General features: G+C 33.6%; 2 protein-coding genes across 5 annotated transcripts; one reads left to right on the top strand and one right to left on the bottom strand.

Annotated features, from left to right (window-relative positions):
- The first annotated feature begins 272 nt into the window (after nt 1–272).
- LOC140885020 (uncharacterized) lies at nt 273–1,237 on the top strand. Its single transcript, XM_073291938.1, has 2 exons — nt 273–783; nt 897–1,237. Exons 1-2 carry the CDS (start codon nt 405–407, stop codon nt 941–943), a joined length of 426 nt encoding a protein of 141 aa, XP_073148039.1. The 5' UTR covers nt 273–404; the 3' UTR covers nt 944–1,237.
- Nucleotides 1,238–1,729: 492 nt separating this feature from the next.
- On the bottom strand, nt 1,730–13,822 carry LOC140884659 (SNARE-interacting protein KEULE-like). 4 transcript variants are annotated; one of them, XM_073291486.1, is made up of 21 exons: nt 13,569–13,822; nt 12,122–12,180; nt 11,327–11,408; nt 10,442–10,520; nt 9,469–9,519; nt 9,243–9,339; nt 9,116–9,148; nt 8,662–8,787; nt 8,395–8,586; nt 8,222–8,305; nt 8,050–8,148; nt 7,879–7,952; nt 7,476–7,569; nt 6,252–6,377; nt 6,029–6,124; nt 5,109–5,228; nt 4,933–5,010; nt 3,593–3,789; nt 3,236–3,326; nt 3,053–3,142; nt 1,730–2,336 (listed from the first exon to the last, which is right to left on the bottom strand). In XM_073291486.1, the coding sequence occupies exons 1-21, from the start codon at nt 13,639–13,641 to the stop codon at nt 2,283–2,285; spliced, it is 1,995 nt and encodes a 664-aa protein (XP_073147587.1). In that variant the 5' UTR covers nt 13,642–13,822; the 3' UTR covers nt 1,730–2,282. The 4 variants fall into 4 exon arrangements, with proteins under 4 accessions (XP_073147587.1, XP_073147588.1, XP_073147589.1 ...); XM_073291487.1 differs by having other exon boundaries at nt 10,442–10,517; XM_073291488.1 differs by having other exon boundaries at nt 11,391–11,408; nt 13,569–13,624.
- Between the last annotated feature and the right edge of the window lie 12,329 nt (nt 13,823–26,151).

Here is a 26,151-nt window from a genome sequence, read left to right as displayed (position 1 = left end):
TAGAAAGCAAGTCAAAATGAAATAGTAATTCCAAGAATTTAATGAGTTTGAAGAAATGTGGACCTTATGAACGTAAGATTTGGAACATTCCAACTTGACCTTTAAAACAACAATTCAACGCGTTTTATACCCATTAAAGTGAACGGTTCAATGTAAACAAAAAACATACCAATTTCAGAACTAATTAATAAATATTTACACATAAAAAACAATCAAAACATGCACTAAAACACAAGAAATGGCATATTCATTGCATTCGTAGTCATTTTGACCATATTCAAAGCACATTCTTCCTCCATTAATGCCATGCCTTACTATATATATATACTTCTATATTTAATTTATATATATGTCAAGTGACACCATCCATTAAAGTAAAAGTATAACAAGTTCAATCCCCTTCAATGGATTTTCAGCATGATAAGCAAGAGACGATAACGTGCGATTACTCGTACGATGTGTTCGAAGATGAAGATGATGTTCTCTTTGTTGAACTTAGGAGGCAAGTCTTGCAGTTGACAGCAGATGATGAAGATGAAGACGAAGATAGACTCAGACTCTATGAAAACAAGCATTTGAGAACTGCAGAAGCCCGGAAATGGATCCCGAAAAACGGCAGCTTGTGTGGTGTTACACAAGGTGCAGGTTGCTATTACAATTGGGTAGTGAGCAAGGAGGATTATGTAGCACCTGCATGGATGTTGAAGTTGTGGAGAAATGGAAATAATGGGACTGGAGTTTTTATACCACAAGTTTCTCAGACTAGAAGGAAAAATAAGCCAAGTATGCCATATTTTCAAGAGTTTTTTTTTTTTTTTTTAAATAATTTATTTGATGTTTGTTAATTTTGTTTGATGATGCTGACAAATTAGTTTGTTGCTTGGTTATGGCTGCAGGGAGGAAGAATGAAAGAGGAAGAACTTGGAAAAGGATGGACTATTAGATTTATTCAAGTGAAATATTGTATCTATAGTTCTCCTAGTGAATGTAAATACATATGAAAATACAGCAGAATCAAATATATAAACTTTTAGTTCTTCTGCATATGTACTTAGCATTCATGTTTTCCGGCGTCGATCCTACAATTAGTGGTGTGAAACATGTATAGGGTACCCGAAAATTCAGTTCGAACAGCTTCAAGCGACGGTGAAACTCGGAGAAATCAGTAGCTCATGAGCAAGACGTTTCACTGAGCCATTGTACATTTTAACCTTGCATAAGAAAATGATGGATAATGTTTTCACCAATCATTTTGCACTCAACATTTGCAACATTCGTATGAATTCTACGCGACGCCGAAAATTGCTTCATGAATGTGTTGATTATGAACGCGTAAACGAAATCAATCATTCATTCACAGAAATCATAAGAAAACAGAACATAAAAAATTGGGCAATTTTTAGTTTTCATCCCGTGCTCTTTTGGCATAAAGAAAAATACTACTCTGACATTCGGGCAAAGGCAGTAAGAGCCATCTGGGCCAAGCGTTTAACTAGCTCACGTGATTCACTGGTTCCACAGAAAACTCTCATTCGTTCAATCACGGAGTCGTTTTTATAGTTTCAATAACGTGTTCGAGGGAATACATAAGCGGAATACCGGAAGTGAGAGTAAGGAAATCCCTGGACTCGATCTACAAGTGTTTATATGTTTATACGCTTTGTAAGTTAGAATACATAGGCTGAATATCCGATCAATATAGCAGACATGCATCACAAAATCGCAGAAGAATCGAAGAAAGAACTTCGTATTTCATATAAACCAACTGCAGTAACCAGTTATATGCTATTTATGTTGTACAAGACAACAATCAAACATGAACTATTTCTTGTATTCGACCATCTATCCTATGACTTAATACTTGTCTGGCTCGAGCACTTCCGTGCTGCAGACGCTGGTGTAGTTTTTCCGATAGTATTCGAGGTCGGTATAAATTAATTCACGACATTATTTATCTGAAAGACTGAAACTGCCAAAAAGTTCCAGTTTCACGCCAATTCAAAGAACATACTTACACCACATGTGAACTTCCAAAGAACCTCAACAAATAAATTACAAAACACAGCTATCCGATGCCCAATTGACAAATATACTGAAAGTTTTGACAAGAAGAAACATGAACCCAACCTGTCGAAGCAGGCAACCACATCAAAAGCACCATTGACTGCTTCTCCAGGCATAGGCAGAGAATATGATAACAGCTACATCTGGATTATCTATTATTACAATTGGTACGTGTGCCTGCATCATATTGTGCATTTCGCTTCACCTGCATTGGGTATCTAGATCTGAAGATCATCAAGAGACAATTCATTTGCAGTCAACAGCTTCAGTTTCTGCACAAAACGATGAAACAAGGTTGATGCTGATTGTAATAACTAATTTACACATAGACAGCTAAGGAGGCCATTAACTTGTGCAAGAAAGCAGAGAAAGCTCTTCTGTTCCAGTGGTAAAGGACAATTATATTGGATTTCACTTGAAATACAACACATTTGTAAAATAAATACTTTTCAAAATACGAGATAAATGACTATTACATTGGACCTCACTTGAAAATTGAAATACACAATCCTCTAATTAAAACACGTCTTGGGCCTTTAAGGGATACCAAGATTACCTGAACTCTTTTTTTCCCTAATTTTGGATTATGCAATGGGAACATTTGTATAATTGTTAGATCACAAACAAAGGAACTGTTCTTGCCTACTAGTGCTACAGGCATAAAGTAGCATGAATTCATGGTGTGTTCATGTGTTTGCATCCCTCGCATACATTATCTACTGCCCCCAACACCAACCAGCTGTGGGATTTTCCTTGTTTTTCAGATGATGATATTCAATTTAACCAAGAAAAACTATTCTCGGCCAATTAAATTCATTTTAACCAATAAAAAACTAGCCCTGTCCTTTTATTATTAAATTAAATAGTTTTAGTATGTCCAATAACAGTATTAGGAGTCAATTTTTATTGCACCCTAACCGTTTGCACTTCAGCATGGTCAATAAGTGGCTGTGTAAAGGGTACTGGAGAAAAGAAACAAGTTTTGTACCGTGATAAATTGTGGAGGATCATCAAGACTTGATGATCCCAGAACAATTTCTCGTTTCAGCTTTGTTGACAACTTGTGGCAAACCCGTAGCTGCAACAGAACAAGTTTCAGAAGAGATCACAGTGTGCCCCAGCAGAGAAACAGAGAGTGAGAAAGAGAGAGAACACATCCCAAAATTAATACCTCAGATCGTGTTGCTCCACCAACAATAAACACAAAAATTCGTTGACCCATCTTCGTGAAATCACTAGACGCATGCCTTAAAATCGAGTCGCTGCAAGAGAAGCAAAAAAAAAAAAAATTTTAAAAGAAGGTAACTGTGTAGGTAAACTCATAGCATGCATCAAATAGGGGACACAAAGAAAGATCTGAAACCACAAAGAAACACTACATAATGTATTAGCTGCTATTTGATCAATCAAAAATGAACAATGAGAAACTTTTTTGATTGACAGTTGTTCAGGTATAGCAATATTGAGTGGAACCAGATACATAGAAAGAATTGCGACCCAAAAAACAAATCAAAAGCCATAGAATTACCTTGAATATCCATCATCAGAGTTTCGAGGACGAGCCCATGTTGGTGTCCGTCTTGATCTCATTGAATGAGGAGGTGGAAGTTGACCTGTCCTTACAGATGCTCCCTGAGCAGGTCCATGAAAAGTTGGACTAGGGTCATTCATACATGGATAATCATTCTTTGGTAGTTCACCTTTACTAAGTTTTTCAATGAGATCCTGCATGGCAACAAGTAACATTTCAGCAAAAAGGTTCATTTCAGTTAAAATAGATGGCATAATAGCAACACAAACAGAGTGCGCTACTCCTGAATTAACTCCAAATTTCATAATTGACTCTTATAGTGCCCCTCCTTAACTCACTCATGCATTCTTACAATTATCACAACAAAATCAGTCTAAAAGTATCAGCCGCTTTACCATTGATGATATTCAAAGAATATAGTACCACAAAATATGCCAATAAATGTCCACAAAATATGCCAATAAATGTGGACAGGATTGACAAAAGAGGGTCTACATTAAAACATCAAAAGGCATCACAATGGAATAAATTTGATCCAACTCCAAACCCGCCTAACGGCAAAATATGTCGGTCTTCGCCTTTTTGAAGTCTCCATAAGAAAAGTTAAAGAACCACCAATATATGCAAATTGAATTGTTATTTTAGGAGGAAATAATGCATTCGCTTGTATACTGTCATTATTATGACTAGTTCACCAAGTGATAGCATTATAAAATTGTAAACCCTAATACGTATAGGTAAAAGCACATAATAATTCCACCCATCAGTGGTCTTTTCCAAGGTGTAACCTTTGCCAGAACATTTGTGGGTAACTGATGCATCTGGATTATGTGCTCGAATCCAACCTCAATGTGATGTTGAAGGAATTTAGTAATGACAGATTCTTCTTCCTTTACTCACCTGCACGAAGGAAGAATCATGCAATTTCTCTTGCCTATGATTAATTTTCAATTTATTCATCAAAACATACAACATTCACTGTCTCTCATTTTGAGCTCTACACGTCCATTACTGTTATGGGCCTGGGTCAATATATTTAGTGGGCTGGTTTATGAGAGGCCCATGTAAGGGTGTTAAATGTGAGAGATGCAAGAGATTGGAGGCATTCTGTTATTTTGTATTGCTTGAGCGTCACTAGCGTAGGCTAGGGAGAAATACTAGCTGCTAGCTAGGGATTTGTAGAGAGTTCATCTCTGGGAGTAATTTGTTATTCTCTTTTGCAATTTAAATTCAGTCCGTAAATTGTGGTCGTAACAATTGCTCAACAAAAACAATCAAATAATGGTTATTTCGCGGGTTCACTAGAAACCAGGAAAAACAAAAAGAGAATAGACTACCTCTATTACAGGGTAAAAACGTGACAATTGCCATGCCGATTCTTCACCAGGACGGTCTTTTCGAGCAGCATGCTTCTTCTGCAAAAACAAGGAGAAAGGATTTAAGCATATGCATCAGATGCAGGGGTTATTCAAGAAATAATCAAAGATAATCACTTTGACCACAGATCTGTTACCTTGTTAACGTCAAATTTAAGGGAAAATGGTACAATTGAGCTTTTTTTGGTGTTTGATGATGTCTCCAAAAATTTCATATTATAAACTGCATTCATGTCATCCGCCGGTAGCCTTGCCAACTACATTAGATACATCAGGATGTCAATTATAGTATGAGCGATATATACCTCAAAACATATCAGAATTATAAATGACACTGCAAAGACTTAAGAGCAGCCTGTTGCGTCGTCCAGGATAAAATCCGCACAAAGTTAAAGCGTAGAGATGATTGTGTGAGTGTGTGAAAACCAGTAAAACAGACACGGCAGACCTCCATCTTAGAATCATTATGCCTGATATATATCACATCTTTAAAAACTTCCAAAGAGTGGAACAGATATCTTTCTATTGGATATATGAACTGTTTTCTAGATATTGTGGGGTTAGGGTGTTGGGTTTAACAGAAGCTGATAGATATTTAAGAATGAGTTCTAGTTGTTTCTTCATTCAAGAATATTCAGCATTTGCTGGAAAATTATGGCAGATGTCAGATAGGTGGAAATGCATAAGATAATAGTATGCCCAACTGCTCACATATTGGCTAGAGATAAGTGTGTGCAGTTGAGAGACACTGTTTTTTTAAAGTTAAATATCATATTTAGCTATCAGTGACAGTAAGGAGGTGCCTCGCATGTACATCAAAAAGATATTAGCTATCAATCTATCTAAATGTCCACATCAGGTAGAAATCAGTAAAGTAAATGCATCATAAAGACATTCCAGATCGTAAATGCAGATATAACGCCAAAACACTTTCTTCAAGTTAAGCTCTGCTTTTCCCTCCACTCGAAAAATACAGATGAGAGTCCAGACATAAAAAATAAAATGGGTTATGTACACCTAAATAAAAGATAAGCTAAATTGTAAAAGTGGCACTAACCTCCATTAGTTTTGCAATTTTGCCATCCTCAAATTTCTCAGGATAAACAGCAGCATAAATCATCAATAATCGCAACTTATTTTCACGTGATACATCCTGATGATATCACACCACAAATATGCTAAGAGTATTTTCACAAAAAAAAAAGATGTAGAAAAAGGAAAAAGAACTAACCTCTTTTTCACAAAAAAAAAAAGATGTAGAAAAAGGAAAAAGAACTAACCTCTTTTACTCTAAGAAAATTAATAAGGTCTTTGGTGACAGCATCTCCAAAAACCAGGTCCTGCTCTAGTTGCCCAACTTCTTTAAGCCCCGATTCCCTAATAATTTTATTTATCTTTCCAGCAATCTGATGAAGAACAAATGATTAGCAAATGAAAAAAGGAACGATCCAAAAATATGACTTTTTCATTGGCTTCTTTACACTGGTCTTTAATGACATTAGCTTTTGTTTAACACTAGTATTTAATGAAATAAATTGCGTTACTCTTTTAATGATTTATTAATGATAAATCATCAACTGGGGAATCATACCACATGCTATACAGAAGGTAACATTCGACATATCAGTTCATATTTTTGATACTGATCAAGGTTACATGCCACAAAAAAGTATATATCATCGTAAAACTGAGATATAAATTAACAAAAGCAAACCTCTGCCATTAATTCTTCAAATAAGTAGCACCTATTGGACTTGGGCTGAATAATGTAATCCTAATCAAGGTCAAGGAGACCACCCATACCTTTTCATGCCCCCATTAGGATAAAATAAAGTGGAAAATCTTATACATGTTTTATATTATTAATTTTGTATTATTTTATTATGCTATTTTAAGGATTGAATGCAACTATATTTTAAGGCCACAAGCTCTCATATATGTAAATCATAGATAAAAAAGTTTTGTCAAAATATATTTTATCATCAATTGAATTGTGAGTCCTCTCTCAAACTTGTTAAAATTCTTACAGATTTGCAAACAAATTAAAATTATTAAGACTCATACATGTGAGGCTCCTCGGTCTTTGTTCTATGAACTGGAGTCCAGAAGTTCAACTAAAAGTTCAAGGAATTTACTTTCCAATTATTAAAATCGATTTTTAAATTTAAACCATGATCTAGCTTCAATCTGTGCTAGAGTTTATGTATTGAATGTTTGTATCACGAGGAAATGGAGCATTTATACTGGATGTCTTAACATATTGTTGGTGTTCACATCACTAACCGTACCTGCCAATGCATGAGGCACAAAATAGGTTCCAAGAACACGATCATATACAGAAAATTAGCCAAATGGTAAGTTCATTGCATGTAATAAATACAACCAGTGGCGGAACCGGCAAGCAGCAGCCACACAACCAAACACAAATCAAACTGAAACTATTTTGTAAGTGACAATGACATTACGTGAGATAAATGTGTTGCCAGAGTAAGATATTCACTTACATCAACATGGAGGGAGAGCTTTTCAATTTGTTCACTATATTGAGGCAGAGCTTGAACCATCTTTTGCAAATCCCGAGTAGACAGTTCACCATCCCTACGCATGACACGTGTGCATTAGGCATGATACCAGAAGTTACCAAGCAACCCGTTACAAAATATAAGTAGGGTAAACAGAAACCAATACCGATCATCTGGATCCCAATAGTTTAACAGGTAATCAACTGTCTACTTGGTGCACGTGTTAAATATCCCTTATAAAAACATATCTTTGCGCTTTAATTGATTGTAAAAGGATAAGAATTTTTAATGGATCTATTCCAACATGGAGATAAACATGCTTCCTACTATATTTCCAATTTGAAGATGCACCCTCAGATGCTAGAACCAAAATCTATGAACCGACCTCGAACCATGGATTTGTGCAGCTTTATTTTTTGATACAAAGTTTGTCATCTTCTCATGCAACCGCTCGCTTGCCTGACATGGTAAACAAGTGATAAAAGTAGTTTACAATCTGCTCCTTTCAAAACCAGGAATTTCAGACAAATGTAACATTCCTGCATATTCTACATACATCAGCTATATGAGAGTGACGGAGCTGAAGCCAAATGGGGTCATGATCCTCCAAAAGAACCTCTTTCTTCTCTGGAAGGCCACCTGTTTTGCTCGGGACCTGAGAAGTATACTAGCAATTGTAGAGTTTACACTCACCAAAACAACAAGTATGCAGCAACTCGATGACTTACCTGATGAACGTATTTATTCCCTTCCATATTTAATAAATCATGGCACATCGCATCATAAGTCCATTCATGTATAATTGGAGCAATCTTGATACAAAAAGCATAATGTCACATATGGGCCTGAGACTTGGATTCAGCAAGTATATTTGTAATTTTAGTCAATGAACAGTTCACACCTGGTCTATAGATCTATCTAAAATCATCAGCTCGCATGTCTCTGACTGGGGGAAGTTCGGGAGGCTGGATTTATATTTCATGAGACAGTTCCAAATAGCAGCAGCCAGCTTTGTAGGAATTAGATCGCGAAAAGTGGTCATTGTATTAGGATCAAGTGATTTGGCAGCACGGTAGCGGACAGATGGAAACTCCTATCACATGACACAGTTATGCAGGTCTTGACACTTCAAAATTGGATATGGCCACATAATCAATAAACCATATACCCGCAATGAAGCAAATACTGTAGCTATACGAGTAGCCATCATATTCAAACACGCATCACCTTTACGAGAACTTTCTTCATCCCCAAACAGATCCTCAAGAGCTCTATCATTGTCAGTGACAAAACCCTGAAGTTACAACAATATATTTGTCACAAATGACCAACCTCTCTATACTACAAGAATATTCCAATTTTTTTTTTTAGAGCCAGAAGAATATTCCAATTTCACACCATACAAAAGTTTTGAATAATTGAGAGCTACCAACTGCCAAGTGCCACCCCTGTCTCGTCTTATTTTCATGTTTAAGTTATATACAATTTTATTTAATTCGAAAATTCTACAGGGGATGTCTGTCACACATGTTGAACTCATTATAGTTTCAGCATCCATTCCACTTGAAAGAAAATTAAGAGTTGGTGACGAAGGAGTTTGGAAGGATTACGGGATAGCATACCTGACTATCTATCGAAAAATATTCCAGATTCATCTGCAGATTTATGATCCAAAATGAGAACAAAGACCAAATCTAACAGTATGAAATAAAGATTGCACATCAAAAAGTTAAAGTGTTCAATTATAACCTCTCTCAAGGCGCCAATGCGAGATAAAACAGTTCCATCTTTCTTTATATGACTAACCAACTCTCGAGATACAGGTGAGCTAAAGAAGATGAATGCCCTGATAGAAAACAAAAGCAAGTAGAGAAAGGAAAGAGACGACCAATAAGCATCAATTTCATAAAGATGAGGCAAAGGAATTCAAAAAATTGTTGAAAGCTTAAAACAAACAATCAAATACTTGGCATACTTTCTATACAAGGGTGATCTTCCGGACATATCAGAGAGAAAGATAACGATGCTGCATAACAAGGAAAGCAAACACGTGAGAGCATGAATGAAAGGGTGACAGGAATGGGGGAGAAAAACCAAAAATTTGGTTATACACAAAGTAAAAATATATTTAAGAAGCAAGGTTGAGAAGATCAAACAAAAACTATAATTCTATCAATGACTTAAACTTGAGAGACAGAGAGCTTTGACATCTGCCAAAAAAAATATTAAAAACACAGAAATTGAAAAACTGAAAAGATAACAGCAAACTGATAACCAAGGTCAACTGCGCATCAATTAAAGATCTCACAACAGGCTGTGCGACACAAATGAATACCACAAACCAGCAACAATTTGAACAGGACTGCTGCTTATGGAATTCAGAACCTATATCAATATAGTTGAGCTCTATGAACAGGACTATAAAGGAACTAATGCTGCTAAGGTGAATGAAATTTTAAAAAATCTGTTGATGTTGAAGCATCACCAAAGTGTTGAAACAACTCCGTCCTTTCTGAATTTCCCTAAACTTAACCTGAATCTTCAGCACCAGTTTGATAATAATTGTATTCTCTATTGAAAATGTGCATTGCCTTCTCCTTTTCTTCTTAAAAAAAACTGAAGACACTAATAAAATATCACTGGCGGAGGAAATACCAAACTAATCCATAAACCGATTTATTCATCCATACAGAATGATGATCCGTCTCACAAGAAAAGCACAGCAATTGCTTCAGATTCTCAGGCAAAGACGATTACGCCTATCAATTGCGAAATAGCAGTATCCAAAACGCGTTATATATCAAAGAAATACATGTTGATTGATATCACTGAGACCTAGAAAGTTATAGGGCAAATAAAAGATGTGAAAATTATTGAACTATAACAAGCGGTACCATTTAAAATATTTGGTTTACTATTCAAAAGATGTTGAAAACAAGAGACATTACTTTTCTTTGGTTGGTTGGATGAAATATATGGCATCCATGGTTGGCAGTGGTTGTCTTCGCTTGTGTATGTCCTCCACTACTACAAATATCACACAATTCATAGCCTACTAAAAATCAACAGTATCGTACTACAATAGAAAGGATGCACCATGTGCCACGGCTGGCTCATGATACAATCGATAAGATAACTTTTGTTAAAGATAAATTGAGTAAGCCAATGCATTTTTCACTCCAGAATCAAAAAAGTGCCTGTATTAATTCCAAAATCATTCAGCCAAGGATTTTCCAAATGGAGTCAAAATGCAAAATAGAAAAGAAGAATAAATAATTTAAAAATTCGTTGAGGATTCACACATTCCTGTATGGTTTTGCCAACTGCAAGAGCTAATCACCAATCCTACATTATCAAAGCAAGTCTTGTTTATCCTAGAAGTTCTCAAGAACTGATATTTAATGGACAAAATTCGATATATTACAAGATTCAATGTATTTTGCTGGTCAAGAAGGTACAAAAAGTATTGCTTGGTTGCTAACATATTTGTGGCTAATTTCGAAAAAATAAGAGGGCAAGCAAAGCTCATAAACCCTTGAAAATGATAGAACACATTGATACCCAAACTATATTCTTAAGCAATTCGCATGTAACAAACATGGCTGAAGACCTGTTTAGAGCTCGAAGTTTCAACTACTCGCAATTGTAAAATTGTAGAAGCATATGGCTTTTGCACAAAACAAAAAAATGACATGTTTACAGCAGGCTAACAGCAGAATTATAAAAAAATATTCTTTCAAGAAAAAAAAAAAGAATAATAAGAAAGTGGGAAGGTGAGTTAAAAATGATAAATATATATCTTTTTTTCCAGAGACTGGCCTTCTATATCTTACATGAAACTCCTTCCTCCGTTATATCCGCCATCTTGCATGCATATGACATTATTTTAACAGTTACCTTGTCCATGATGAGCACCTACAAAATGTTAAAACTGTACGGTGACGAAATCTAACCGTTCATACTTAAAATGAACAAAAACTACAATTATCAAAATCTAGAAACATACTCATGACAATTCAAAAATGCACAAGAACTTATTTTAAACGGTCGAATGTTGTAGATTAACATATATAAGAAATCAAAAGATTTTCTCTCAAATTTAAGCTCAGAAGCGAGGCTACAAAGCAAATAAGGCTGTTTTTTCGCTCAACCCATGGGCCATGATTGAATTACACTAAAAAAAATTCAAGGGTAGTTTATAAGCTCCAATCACAAAAACTGGTTTTCATAACTGGCTGGCAGGCCCCGCACAAAGTAATCTTTAACAAAACCCTTAAGTAATCTAACAAAATTGACTTCATTTCCGGCTCCAAACTCTGAATGGGTGACATTAATGGTTGGTATTTTTTAATAAGCACATTGAGCTCCTCTGAGATATTTTGCGGAAAAATATAATGTCGAAGGAAACAAAATTATTGCCTAACAAACATAACTTATATCTAATAGCCCTGATAGATGTTAGAATATAATGTTCTGAAAAGATATCAGATAATATCAATATACTATCTAATTTATTTTTCACTGAATCTTAGAGACCAATATATTCCTTTTTTAGCAATGAAGATAAACACAAACCCAAACAATGAAGACAAGACCGAAGCAGAAATTCATGTCTACAATGTTTCTACCTTCCAGCTTGACTTTGAGTCCCCTGTTTTGGCTGATCGAAGCATTTCATATAATAATCCTGAAAACCGCACAAACAATTAAAAGTAACAAATAGCATAGACAATTTAACAAAATCAAACAACACCAGAATGCCATGATTCAGTATAGCAATGCAATTGCACAAAATTACACCGAACAAATTGAGTTGCAACTTTTATGCATAAGATATTATTTAAAATTAAAAATTTTGAGCCATAACGTGTAAAGATGTCGACTCACTGTAAAAAACACTAAATACATTTAGGTGTTCCACGACAACTCTTTTTGAGTGCTAAGAGGGATTCCAATTTTATTTTTTCAAAATAGATATATATATATATATATATATATATATATATATATATATATATATCTATCATTATTGCAATCTCAACAAAATCTAATACACAGCAAGGAGAACCTTCTCACCTTTCCGATGAAAATGCTATCTTAAAAAATTTCCCAAGTAATGGCCAGAATGCTTCATTTGCAGTTAAATTCTACACTTCAACGAAAATCCCTAATCCAAGTGATTTAAAGTAATTGTCCAAACAAATTGAAGCCAAAAGTCCGCAAATAATTAGTAATTCCTCTCAAGTATGATCAATTAACATAAAAAATCTAATTTCACAATATTCGTGCGAGAGCTCTATTTTTCTTCTGAAGGAATTTCTTAGGATATTCTGAGGAAACACTACATTATGTGATCTAAGAAACTCGCACTTTTAACAACAATTTCACCACCTTTTCCCCTGCATTTCAACATGTCTACCGACTGACTCCGTGATTCAAAAGGGAGAATCCCAAGTCACATGTCCATTTACATGTGTAGATGAATTTAACATCAACTCTTCTTCAAGTTCACCATCTTACTCATCGTGAAATTTTATACTCCCATTAATCCCTACAGCTTGCACATTAAATCAGAAATCCCCTTGGATAAACCCATCTAATGTAGTTAGTTCATTGAATTTTGACTTCAACAGCGAATCATTCACAAGCCACCGATCCATTTCTTTGGCCATCTCCTTTGATCACTGTCATACACCTCCACAACACAGTCTTTTCCCTCCCACCACGATTCCATGACCCTTTCTTCGACAGTTGATGTTGAATCAACCCAATATTACTATAGAACACATTTCTCAGCTTTTGCATCGACAAAAAACAAAACAAACTACAAATAGACAGATCAAGTTCGACAAACATTAATTAACTTGAATTTCAAACTCAACACACATAATAACAGAAACCGAACTACATAAACAATCAGAAAACTCTAGGAATAGTTCACACAACATAAATCAATCTCAACGGCAAAAAAAAAACTACTCAACTCAATCATATAACCCCGCAAATAGAAAAACCACAAAAAAAAAAGGAAACACAAACACGTGAAGGACTAGAAAGGCGCAGAGATTGACTAACTGTCGCGGCTAATTTGGCGGAAATTCTTGTACTCGCCTCCTTGCGACGACGAATCCGAATCAGACATCGACATGGCACGAAATTCGATGTTCCACAAGCTATGACTTGGTATTTTCCTCAATTGATCGATCCCGAGTGTCGTTGATCGGAGGTCCTGAGATGTTGAAGGGAACGGGGCAGAGTCGCAGAGATGGATGGATGAAAATGTCACGTGAATAAGAAATTGGAAATGGTAAGTTTGACATTTGATTCGAGTTTAGAAATAATTACTAGTTTTTTCAGAATTTGAGCTGACTTAGGTAAAATCATCTTATATGTGAACATTTTGAAAGCAAATATTAGATGGTTGGTTTAGGACATTGCTCATGTGCTGCATTCAATGACCCAATTTTTTTGCATTTGAGATGTTGATGTGAACATCTCAAATGCAAAAAAATGTGAATCGTTGGATCCTCATTCGGACACTGCCCAAATGAGGTAGCATACACTAAACTCTCAATTACACTGTTGCACACTTTGAAATATATCAAAATTGAAGATGATTCTCGGAATGCACCTTTAATGCTCAGCTGTTTTTCTTTTCTTCACACATCTTCTTTCTCGATCGAGTCAACTTGGAAATATCTGCTGCCAGTCAATAACAAAACAAAAATGAGGGAAAAAATCCCGGTTCAGTACTAAATGTTTGGATATATTCTCGGTTCAGTCCTAAATGTTTGGACGTTCCCGGTTTGGTCCTAAATGTTTGTCAAAAGTTCCCGGTTCAGTCCTAAATGTTTATACGTTCCCGGTTTGATCCTAAATGTTTTCCAAAAGTTCCCGGTTCAGTCCTAAATATTTTTACATTGCCGATTTCGTGCCAAATATTTCTCAAAAGTTCCCGATTTGATCCTTCCATCTACTTGTGTGTTAAAACTAACACCGCGTAGTGTTATATCATTTATGATTGAGTTTTATATTATTTATTATATATTTAACATTAAACAAGTTGTAAATAAAACACAAATTTATTAGAGTTTTTATCCAAATTTAAATCAATTTTACACAATGTTCAAAATGAAAATATTAAATTCATGATGTTACAAAATAAAAACTTAAATAAAATAAACGAAACTTGAGGAATTAAAATTTAATGATGTTATTTCACATTTCTATTAATTTTGTTATATTCTCATTCACGATGCTTGCACATTTAAGAAAAAATCTGGAGGTTGGAAAAAGATATATATCTTTTTAAAACTCTTTTTATAATTTAAAAAATTAGTATTTGAGAAAAATTTACTATTAAATAAAACTTAATTTTATATCACTACTTCAACAGTGGTCAAATAATTCATTATATTTTCTCAATTGTTAACCATAAGTATTCTTCTCTTGAAAAATTTGTTGAAAATTTCAAATATTTTGTGAAATAAGTAATACTAGTTATTTGATAAAACATTTGTTTATTTGTTTGTGATTGATAATTTTTTTAACTATAAGATTGCACGGTTCAATTATTTTTTTATTCTATAATTTTATTTTGCATAATTTATATTATATTTTCATTTGAAAGAAATTCTTGTTCATTTATTATTATTATTATTATTATTATTATTATTATTATTATTATTATTATTATTATTATTAGCTTCTATTTTATTTAACTTTGTCTTTTGTTTGTAAGTTTTTTTTTTATCACACTTTGTTTGTAGATGGAAGGACCAAATCGATAACTTTTGAAAAATATTTAGGACGAAATCTGCAACCTAAAATATTTAGGAATGAACTGGAAATTTTTTAAAACATTTGGGACCAAACCGGGAATATAAAAACATTTAGGACTAAATCGGGAATTTTTGAAAAACATTTGGGACCAAACCGGGAACGTTCAAACATTTAGAACTGAATCGGAATGTGTCCAAACATTTAGGACTGAACCGGGATTTTTCCTCAAAAATGAGCATTTTTTTTTTGCCATCATCAAATGATATTATGCGGTAATAAAAGAGTAGACTATTCCTGTTATTATTATATTTTTACCTTTCGAACTATTCCTGTTATTATTGTAAGATAGCCAGGTGTATTTATAACAAACTAAATATCGATGCTATTGACCCGATGGAGGCTCTGTTGGATCATAAAATCCAACGTTGGACTTATATATAAATAATTATGTATATTGGACTGTCAAATTAATTTAGCTCATAAAAGTGATCTAAATAAGGTTTCGGTCTATTTGGGCTTTAATGTATCTAATAGGATGTGTCCTTTAATGTGTAGATACTAGTGAACTTTTTTATTTGATTGATGGGCTTAAATAGAATACCAAAATATAAATATAGGGTTATGGTCCCCAGATCACACGATGTTGACGACACTGTCATTTTGTTCTATTCTATTCTCATCGATATTCAGAGAGCGTGAGAGAATTTAAAGAACTCTCAAGGTAAATCGTGTTGATCTGGAAGACCAAACCATGCAGATATACATCAGTATCAATTGTTACGGATTCAGGTACGCTTCCGCTTCAGTTTACAGTTTATTCTTGATGATTTAACATGATGATTCTGGATTTAAGTTTATGTGGATTTGCTCCAACAAGTGGTATCAGAGCCACTCATGTTTAAATCATTGAGATACAGTTTATATTCGATTTGGTCTAATCGAAAACAGAAAATCAAAGTCGAATTTCCAGTTCAAAATATTTTTTTAATATTTATTTTCGGATTAAAAAAATAAAAAAATTGGAAAATTCAAATTTTTCGGCTGGGGTTTCAGGGCCGACGGAAATCATGCAAATTGGCCGTCCTACAGGCCGTTTCCAGTGGCGATTGATGAGGTAAAAACTTTCCCATGACCAGGCGCCTTACACAGCATCAACTCATCGCCGAAAATCGTCGCATAAAGTTCCGATTTCAAAGCCAAAGTCTCGTCTGTTAGGTCGCGAGCTTTGAAAAAATCAAGCCAATTTTCCGGCCGATAAAGCGACGATCGGGACAGTTTATGGCACCGTGGTGGTCGCCTCCATATGTGTTGTCTCTGCCTGGTCGAAATTGGTCGGAGGAAGGTGGCGGCGTCCGCGGCAAGGAGTTGAGGAAGGACATGGGTTAGGGTTTCCTATTTTTTGTTAATTTTCGAAAATTCGAAAATTTTAAAAAAAAAATAAAAAATTACAGTATTTTCAGATTTAGGAAAATTTTATGACCCATCACAGATTTTTGGATAAATATTAATTCAGTTATAAACCCATTTTGTTTTGGGTTTTAAAGATAATTTGGCTTAAAGTTTAAATTTTCAATTATTCAAATAATGATAAGGTTATTTTTATATATTTTAAAACGAGTTGATTAAAATCAATTTATTTTGAAATATAAAAAGTTTGTATATTTAATTTTTATGAGTATTAATCGGCCCAAAGGAATATTAATATTTAATATGATTACATATATGTTTCTACAAGGGTAAAATGTGATAGTTGTTCGGTTTTCATGTTAATAATAATCGGCCCAAAGGAAGATTATGATTTGACATGCTATTTACTATCAATTTTCGATATCCCTTATGAGGTTTGCATTATTTGAATTAATTGATTATTTTCTATGGATTAAGTTTATCGGGTCAATATACATGGGTCAGTTAATTTTTTGAACATACGGGAACCCAACCCGAAAAGATCATCCATGACCAGATAGTTTCCTGATTTGCCCACCAGACATCATTGATCGTACAGTCAATGATTAAATAATTGAATTTGATCAAAATACTTAAAATTTAATTTTTAAGAAAAAGGTCAATTTTCTTTGATATTAAATTTGAATAAAGGAATAGTTAAGGTATATATATTTTGGAATAAATTGATTGAAGCAACATGTCGCCAAAGTGACCTCTATTGTGGAAATTAATTTGTTTTGGAATATAAAAAGTTTTGTACATGTAACTTATGTGAATAATTAATCGACCCAGAGGAAGGTTATTATTTAATAGAATTACATGTGCAGTTGTGGTAATAAATATGTGATTATTATTTGGTTTTACATATGAATAATATATCGGCCCAAAGGAAGATTTATTATTTGATATGTTATTATGATCATTATTTGATTACTACACCAAGATATCATTTACAAGTTAATATTTTGTCCAAAGATGAAATATTAATGGAGTGTCTGGTATCTTGAGATGAGAATTTCCTTTTATTTGAATTTAATATTACTTATTTGTGCATTTTTGTGATCATATTTAATTTATTGATAATTTTTTGTTCAGTTATTATTTGAATATTTCTGCTAGTTTTACTGTCCACATCAACTTTATTCTTACTTTCAAAGATGCTCGTTATTTCAAGTTATGGAAAAGTAAACATATTGATAGTTCTTGGAATAATGATCAAAGATATTGCAATAAAGATTAATTCAAGTATACCTTTATGAACTAGAGTACCTTTTTTGAAAGGAGGGAGATGGAAAGGTAGGAGAAATTAAATTGCATATATGATGATCATTAAGATAAGTCATTCAGGACTCTTTAGGGCAATATGTCGAAAAGATATAATTAAAGTTAAGAATCACATTCAGAATATTGAACCTGAGGTTTGTCAATAATAAAAGGGTGAATTTTATACGTTCTTGACAACTTCACTTTCAATGAGGAATAAAGATAAATGATTAAAGATAAAGTAAGCTGCAGATATAGCACCTCAAAAAGAACAACAAAAGAAACTGAGTTAATCGGAAAGTAATAATTGTTTCTTCTGTGGAGCTAAAAAGCTCATGAAAATAAAGTTTTTAAATTTGGTTTGTTTTATGGTTAATTTATCTTTGATGTCTAAACACATGTGGTGGATAGATTTTGGTGCTAACATCAGTGTGTCTATGCGGGGCTATTATTATTGCTAAAGTTCAAATGATGATGAAAGATTTATCGATGTACAATGGCAAAACAGTTAAAAGTGAAATGATTGAAAATTTTAGATTATTGTTAAGGTCGAGTTTTATTTGAATCTAGATGAAACATTCATTGTACCGACTTTTAAGCGGAATAATTTCTATTTCTATTTTGGAAAAATTCGGTTTCTCTTGCTCATTTGGAAATAGAAATTTAGGTTGTTTCATGATTCAAAATTTGTTGGCTCTGGTTCTTCATCACATGACAATAATCTTTCTTCAGTTGGTACAATTGTTTCATTTAATGAGTCCCTGCAATTAAGTTTACAAGGCAGAACCAAAAATAAAATTCAAGTAAATGAGAATTCAGTTACGTCGTGACATAAGATATTATGTTATATCTCTGGATGGAGAATAAAGAAACTTATGTGTGATGAAATTCTCAATCCTTTAAATTTAACATATTTTGATATTTGTGTTAAATGTATAAAGGGAAAACAAACAAATTAAAGGAGATTTGAAGTCAACAAGAATTTGGATGTCTATGAACTTATTAATATGGATATTAGTGGGTCTTCCATATGTTTTTTTTTTTTGGAATGATCAACAATAATTTATATTGTCCATAGATTATTATTTTAGATATGATTTTTTATATCTCATTTATGGAAAAATACTAGTGACTGCATCATATATCCTTAACAAAGTTTTATTAAAGCGATTTTTAAAGATCTAAGGGGTAAAAGTTTTATGGTCCCACAATTAATTTGATTCTCAGTTTGGAAAATGCTTGGTTTTTGAGGATGTCGAGTTTGTGTGGGAGATAAAGTTTTGAAAATTATCTTTAAGGAAGAATATTTTAATATTCTCACAGATGTTATTGACATTGATCAAAATTATATTTTTGACTTTGTTCAAAACATAATACGGTAAGACAATTTAGGTAAATCTCTCATTCAAGAAATATTCTAAAAGAAAAACTCTTACATCTCAATAACCTTGTCATTATGGAGTTCCACTCGAGAGAGAATAAATACAGTCTTGGGTAATTTGATTGTATTTCTCCAAGAGAATAAGGTCAACATTGACATGATAAAAAATGATTTTATCAATTTCTATTAATTCATGAAAAAATTCTAACTCTCGAAATGTATTGATGTTAATATAAAGAGATAAAATCTATGAAAGACAATGACATTTGATATCTTGTCTCATTGCCTAAAGTGTGAAGTTCATTTGTTCTAAATGGATATTTAAAACCATGAGTACTCAGAAGGTAGTGTGGAAATATATAAGGCTCGTCTTGTCATTAATGAGATTTTACACAGTAAGGACATCAATTGTAAAGAGTCTTTCTCTTTGGTTTCTTTGAAGGACTGTTCAGGAATATATTGACATAGTACTGAATTTCAATTAATAAATGATATTTTTAAATTTCATCATGTGATCATCTCGTTCGATTTTGAGATGAATTTGGTCGATGATTGTATATATCATAAGGTCTGTGGGAGTAAATATTTTTTTTGGTTTTGTATATGATGATAGCCTACTCGCTGGAGACGATATAGACATGTTGCATGACACCAAGAGATTTCTAGCTAAGAATTTTGAGATGAAAGATCTTGGTGATTCATCTTTTGTACTGGGTATACAGATACATCGAGATCGCTCTCGAGGCATCTTGGAATATCACAAAAAAACTATATCGAGAAAGTTATCAAGTGATATGGGATGCAAGATTATAAACCAGGTGATACTCTAACTTAAGAGAGACAATTTAGTCTCAATCAGTGCCCTAATAATGATTTAAAGAAAAGAAATACAAAAAATTCTCTATGACTTAGCAGTAGAGAATCTAATGCATTGTTAAGGTATATACACGTAAAGTTTTTATATACGTGATTGGGATGTTAGACATATATTTAAATAATTCAGGAGTAGACTATTGAAAAATAGTCAATTACGTATTATGGAATTTACAGAAAATAAGAAATTATATGCTCACTTATCAGAGGTCGGATCGGTTCATTTGGTATACTGACTCTGATTTAAAGGATGTCTAGATAGTGTGAAAACTATGTTGAACTATTTAAATCTACTGTCAAAAGGTGTCATCTCACAAAAGAGTACTAAAAAGTCACTTGTTATAGTCTCTTTTGTCATGACAGTAGATTTTATAGTGTGTTATAAGGCATCTAATCAAGTTTCTGATTATTGAAGTAAGAGTTCAGAGTGAATAATGTCTATAAAGCACATCGGTACAAACTCTATGATTGTGGATCCACTTGCTAAGGGACTATCACACAAAAGGTTTTGTGTGCACATTATTTGTATGAGTGTTTCGTCATTCAAAGATATTCAGGTTTTGTGGGAGTTTGTAATTTTAAATGCTTTTATAGACAAGTTTCAGTGATTCGATTTTTGGTTTATGGATACATAAAGGAAGGTTATTTCTGCAGAAATAATGGTTTTGATTTATTCACACTCTGACTCTATTATGGTTGATCTCACTAAAGTTTAAGGGTGGACCAGTTGGAAATAGGCATGTTAAGATCACGTTACATGAAATTTACATGCAGCACATCCACATCATAATCCATGTCATTCAGTTATCTGGCATATGTGACCATTTCTGGGTCGAGTTACGATAAATGTGACAAAGGCCTCTTTGATCCTATGTTAGTATGATTGATGAACTGGATTAGCAGTAGATACATTTCGGTAATAACAGCAAAGTTGAGCTCATTTGGTTATTTTTTGCGAAACATAATTATAAAGTTTCACATATAGCCCAGTGGAAGATTGTTGGATCATAAATCCAACGTTGGGATTATATGTAAATAATTATGTATATTGGACTGTCAAATTAATTTAGCCCAAAAAAGTGATCTAAATAAGGTTTCGGTCTATTTGGGCTTTAATGTATCTAATAGGGTGTGGCCTTTAATGTGTAGATACTAGTGGACTTTTCTATTTGATTGATGGACTTAAATAGAATCCCAAAATATAAATATAGGGTTATGGTCCCCAGATCACACGATGTTGACGACACTGTCATTCTGTTCTATTCTATTTCCATCGATAGTCAGAGAGCATGAGAGAATTTAAAGGACTCTCAAGGCAAATCGTGTTGATCTGGAAGACCAAACCATGCAGATCTACACCAGTATCAATTGTTACGGATTCAGGTACGCTTCCGCTTAAGTTTACAGTTTATTCTTGATGATTTAACATGTTGATTTTGGATTTAAGTTTATGTGGATTTGCTCCAACAGGCTCCACATATATAACATTCATTTTTAATTCAATTCAGATTTTTCCAGTAACTAATACTGTTAATGATAATTGCTGAAGTTCATAGATTGAAACCACAAAGTACATGTAACCATAACAAGTAGGTATGGTTATAAATCCAAGGCAAATTCTATCTGTTGTAGATTGCTTATATTGCAAAATTCTAGAAAGACTAAATAATCTTATATTAAGAGCCATTCACTCGAAATTCCATCTGATGATATAATGAATTAAAGAATAAGATAAGAGTAAATTGTCCTAAAATCCCTAATACCCTTCCTAACTTTATTATAACTCCCTAGCCAAAATATTCTTTACTATAACTCCCTAGGACCACCAAACTTGAATATTTTAATGTTTAATTCTTGTATTGGATTTATGCTAATCTATGCTTGAAATCTATAGGTTTTATGCTTAAAATTTAAAGGTTTTATGCTTGAATCTGGAGATTTTGTGCTCATTTGCAGTATAAAGAATTATCCGAAAAATGGTATCAGAGCTTTAGGTTAATTATTCAGACATAATATTATTCGTTAATTCATACTTTTCTTTGTTGAGAAGAAGATTTTTACAAAAGATGACTTCAAACGAATGTTTGAATCAAGAGGATTTTTTTCATATGAAATCCTATATACAAGTTAATCTATTTACAATAGATTACTTACAACAGGTTGTGATTAATGCTCTCAATTTTGAAGGAAAAAGGAAAGATGATTTCTAACTCTCAATTTTTAGAGATTACCCCAGATTCCTCTAAACTCTCCGGAAATCTTAGAGAAATTCAAAAGACGGTACAATATTACAGCAATCAGCTGTATGAAATACCTCGGCAGATTGAAGAAATCCTTAAGAAACAAGAAGACATTCTTGGAACTCTAAAGGATCTTCAAACTAAAATCATAAACCTAGAACACACTTCTAGTTCTAGAAAAGGAAATACAGGAGGAAGGTTACCACTCTCGTTTGGTACCGAACCTTTGTTACATCAGAAAAGTAAAACCAAAATAGTTCAAAAACCTTTAACTGATGATGAAATGATGATTAATCTTATAAAAGCAGTATCAGAGAAAAAAACTATCTGATGACTACTTTAGAAAGATTAAATCTCGAAGATCTACAAGATCTTGCGGATTCTTTTGCGAATCTCAAAGTAGTAGATCTAAAAATGAATTCTCCTGAGGATGAACAACCCCTAGGGAATCCCCCAATATATGTGGTTAAAACAGAAGAACCACATAGTGAGTTCCATGTTGGAAAAAATTCACATCCAGCAGGAACCAGATCAAGAAGGAGTAAGATACCACTACATCAAACTCCTTATGAAAAAACTGTTTTAGACCCGATACATCCTTATGGGGTTATGTTAAATCTTGATGTTCCGGACTTCAAAAATAGAGAAGATCTCATAGATGATTGGACATCAGCTATGAGAATAGCAGCAGGAACATTAGATCTCAATAAAGAAGGATTCATTAAACTTCTAGAAATGAGTCTAATGGGATCTGTCAAGATCGCCTGGGAGATGACTATGCCAGAAACTGGGAGATGACTATTCCAGAAACTAAGGAATCAATCTTAGCAGGAGAATCCCTCAGCAATAATGGAGGAAGAATGACCACCCTATTTAAAGCACAATTCATAGGGGTAGACTAATTCAATAATCAAGATACAGAGAAAAAGAGAAGATATACTCAAGCTCTGTATAGCCTCGAGTTACATGATATCTGTTTAGTTGATGAATACATTATGTTATTCACTAAATACAGATGGAATTCGGGAGTCGAGGAAAATGTAGCTATTCAGTTGTTTTTCGCAAAAATGCCAAGTCCCTGGAGAGAAATACTGATTAAAGAATACGTTCCAGGTAATCTTGATACATTGACAAGACGCGCCTCCTTTTTGAAAGGAAAATTGGCAGAATGGTGCCATATGGCAGCATTACAGAAGAACTACAAGAAAATAAGGGGTATAGATAAACGTACACCTTTATGTTGTAAAGAAAATGATCTTCCAACGATCATTGGAAACAGATCACAGGGATTTAAAAGGAAAAAATTCAGAAATAATCCCTATAATAAAAGAATGAAAAGTTCTTGAAAACTAAGAAAATTTTGGTCCAAACAAAAGGCCAGATCCTATAGATCGGGTAGAAGAAGTTGACCTACAAGAACATCTCCAGCAACAGGCTCATCACAAAGCAGGGGAAGAACACCATCAAGAAGAACTTTCAGAAGAACTCATACAAGAGCAAGTGAAAGTTTCAAGGATTGCAACTGCTGGACATGTGGAGCAAGAGGACATATATCTACAAATTGTCCAGAAAATGAGAAAAAAAGAGTTAAACTCTTTGAAGCAACATCAGATATGGATGATGCGGTCTTCTTTCAAGATCTAGTCCAAGTATATCAATTTGATGATATCCCCTCAGATGAAAGCATATACAAAGAAGAGATATCGTTTAGTCAAGAAGTTTCTGAGGATGAATCAGAATCAGAATCAGAGTAAAGAGGAAGTGTTTCGGCATGAAACACATGAAAGTTTGGTTGGGTTCTTCAGTCAAACCACGATATCTCATAATATGGTCCAAAGTATTATGAGAGAAAATCCAACATTAAAGAATTACTAAGAATTTTCGGCAGGACAAGTTGAAAGAGTCTTAGAAAACCTAGGGTTAAGACAAAGAAGACATAATTTGATTTATAAGGTATCCAGAAGGGAAATGACGATCCCTATGAAATTAACCAGTAATCAAATTGAGATGCAGTTAATTTCCTTTGAAGAAATTCGAGAGGAATTACAGAAATTAAAAGTAGAAGTAGCAAAAACAATGTCTTGGATTCATATTGGAGCAATCCAGATTATGATAAAAGCTACTTTTAAAGAGGAAATAGATTCACTCATAGATATCGTAGTATGCGATAAAAGAATGGGGAATATACAAGATGCGGTTCTAGGAACTATCTTGGGAAATTTGTGTGTAGGAAAAATTGTGGGAGTTATTTATCCAAGAATAGCCTATAATTTAGCTGATATAGATTTTAGTCGAGCCTTGACATTGCATCAAAATTTCAAGAAAAAAAGACTAATGAAGGAAGGTAATAGGTCATATTCTATTACATATCAAATTTCATATGCTCTTTCTAATACTCACCATTCTGAATTATTTATTAGAAATGAATTCATTGAAATTCCAGAGATCTTTGGGAAAGTTGCTCAAACAATATACCCAGAAAGGATCGAGTTTCCTTTAATTCAGGAAACAAACATTCAAATTCAAGACATACCGGTTCTATACAAAGACCTTAAAATAGAACCCTGAAGGTTATCTTTCCAAGGAGACCGAATGACAAGTAGGAGATGGGACAAATCTCCTATTCAAGAAATTTCACCAGAAGAAAAGGAGTTTTCTATAATAGGAAAACTTAGATCTCCAGAAGGATGGAAAAAAGTGAAAATAGTATTCGAAATTACAAGTCATCGGATCCAGTTCCCTTGTAACTCGATTTACTATTTGGAACAACAGGAAAAAGGAACTTACCAAGGAGTGATAAATATTGGAGAATTGGAAGTTCAAATCTGTGGAATTCCAGGAAAAGAAGTGGATCAGCTCATTCTTGGCCTAGAGTTTCTGGAGGACCATAAACCATGGAAACGCTTTGAAAAAGGAATAGAGTTCATGACAAAAGAAAAGACTTGGAGGATTCAATAAGAATTCTACGAGATGGAAAACCAAGAGAATTGGATAAGGGACAATCCCTTAATCAGATTCGAAAACTCTGTTTACAAACAGAGGAAGAAGCAACTGTTGAAATTAATAAGTCATGAACATGATTTACTAGAACGCATTGAAGAAGTAGAAAGGAGTAATCATACTTTACCTTCTGAGGCCTTAGGAAAACTAAAGGTGAATAGTCTTAATCGGATTACTGAGTTACAACACAGTCTGTTAAAAATGGCGGGGCCATTTAGTAATCCCTTTAAAAAATGACAACAAGTCCTTTCTCCATATACATTCCGATAGGGATGTTGTATGAACAATATAAGGCTGAATACTTTGCAGCTTACATTGACTCGGAAGCATGAATTTGTACAGCAAAAAGAGGCGTCTTCCCTGAAGAATGTGAAGAATAATTGCCAAAAATTGCTGGACGAGATTTCTCTCGAAGAATTTTAATTCTTTGCAAAGGAATAAAACAAGCAGAGATCCTTATGGGAGGAACAGGTCAAACACCTTGGTACAAAGTAAAGACACCACCAATCTATTTTCATGATACATGAGCTGATATCTTGTTAGGAAATAACTTCTTACAAATGTTTAAGATGTACACACAAGACAATGAGTCAAAAAGGCTTATGTTCACTACAATTTGTGATCATAAAATTATCATTCAAAGACTCAAGGTTGCTTTTTATCGACAATTGCC

This window comes from Henckelia pumila, chromosome 2, assembly GCF_033568475.1.
Source record: "Henckelia pumila isolate YLH828 chromosome 2, ASM3356847v2, whole genome shotgun sequence".
In the NCBI taxonomy this organism is placed as follows: Eukaryota; Viridiplantae; Streptophyta; class Magnoliopsida; order Lamiales; family Gesneriaceae; genus Henckelia; species Henckelia pumila.
Note: the sequence above shows the minus strand (reverse complement) of the source record. Positions and strands in the feature narration are given on the sequence as shown.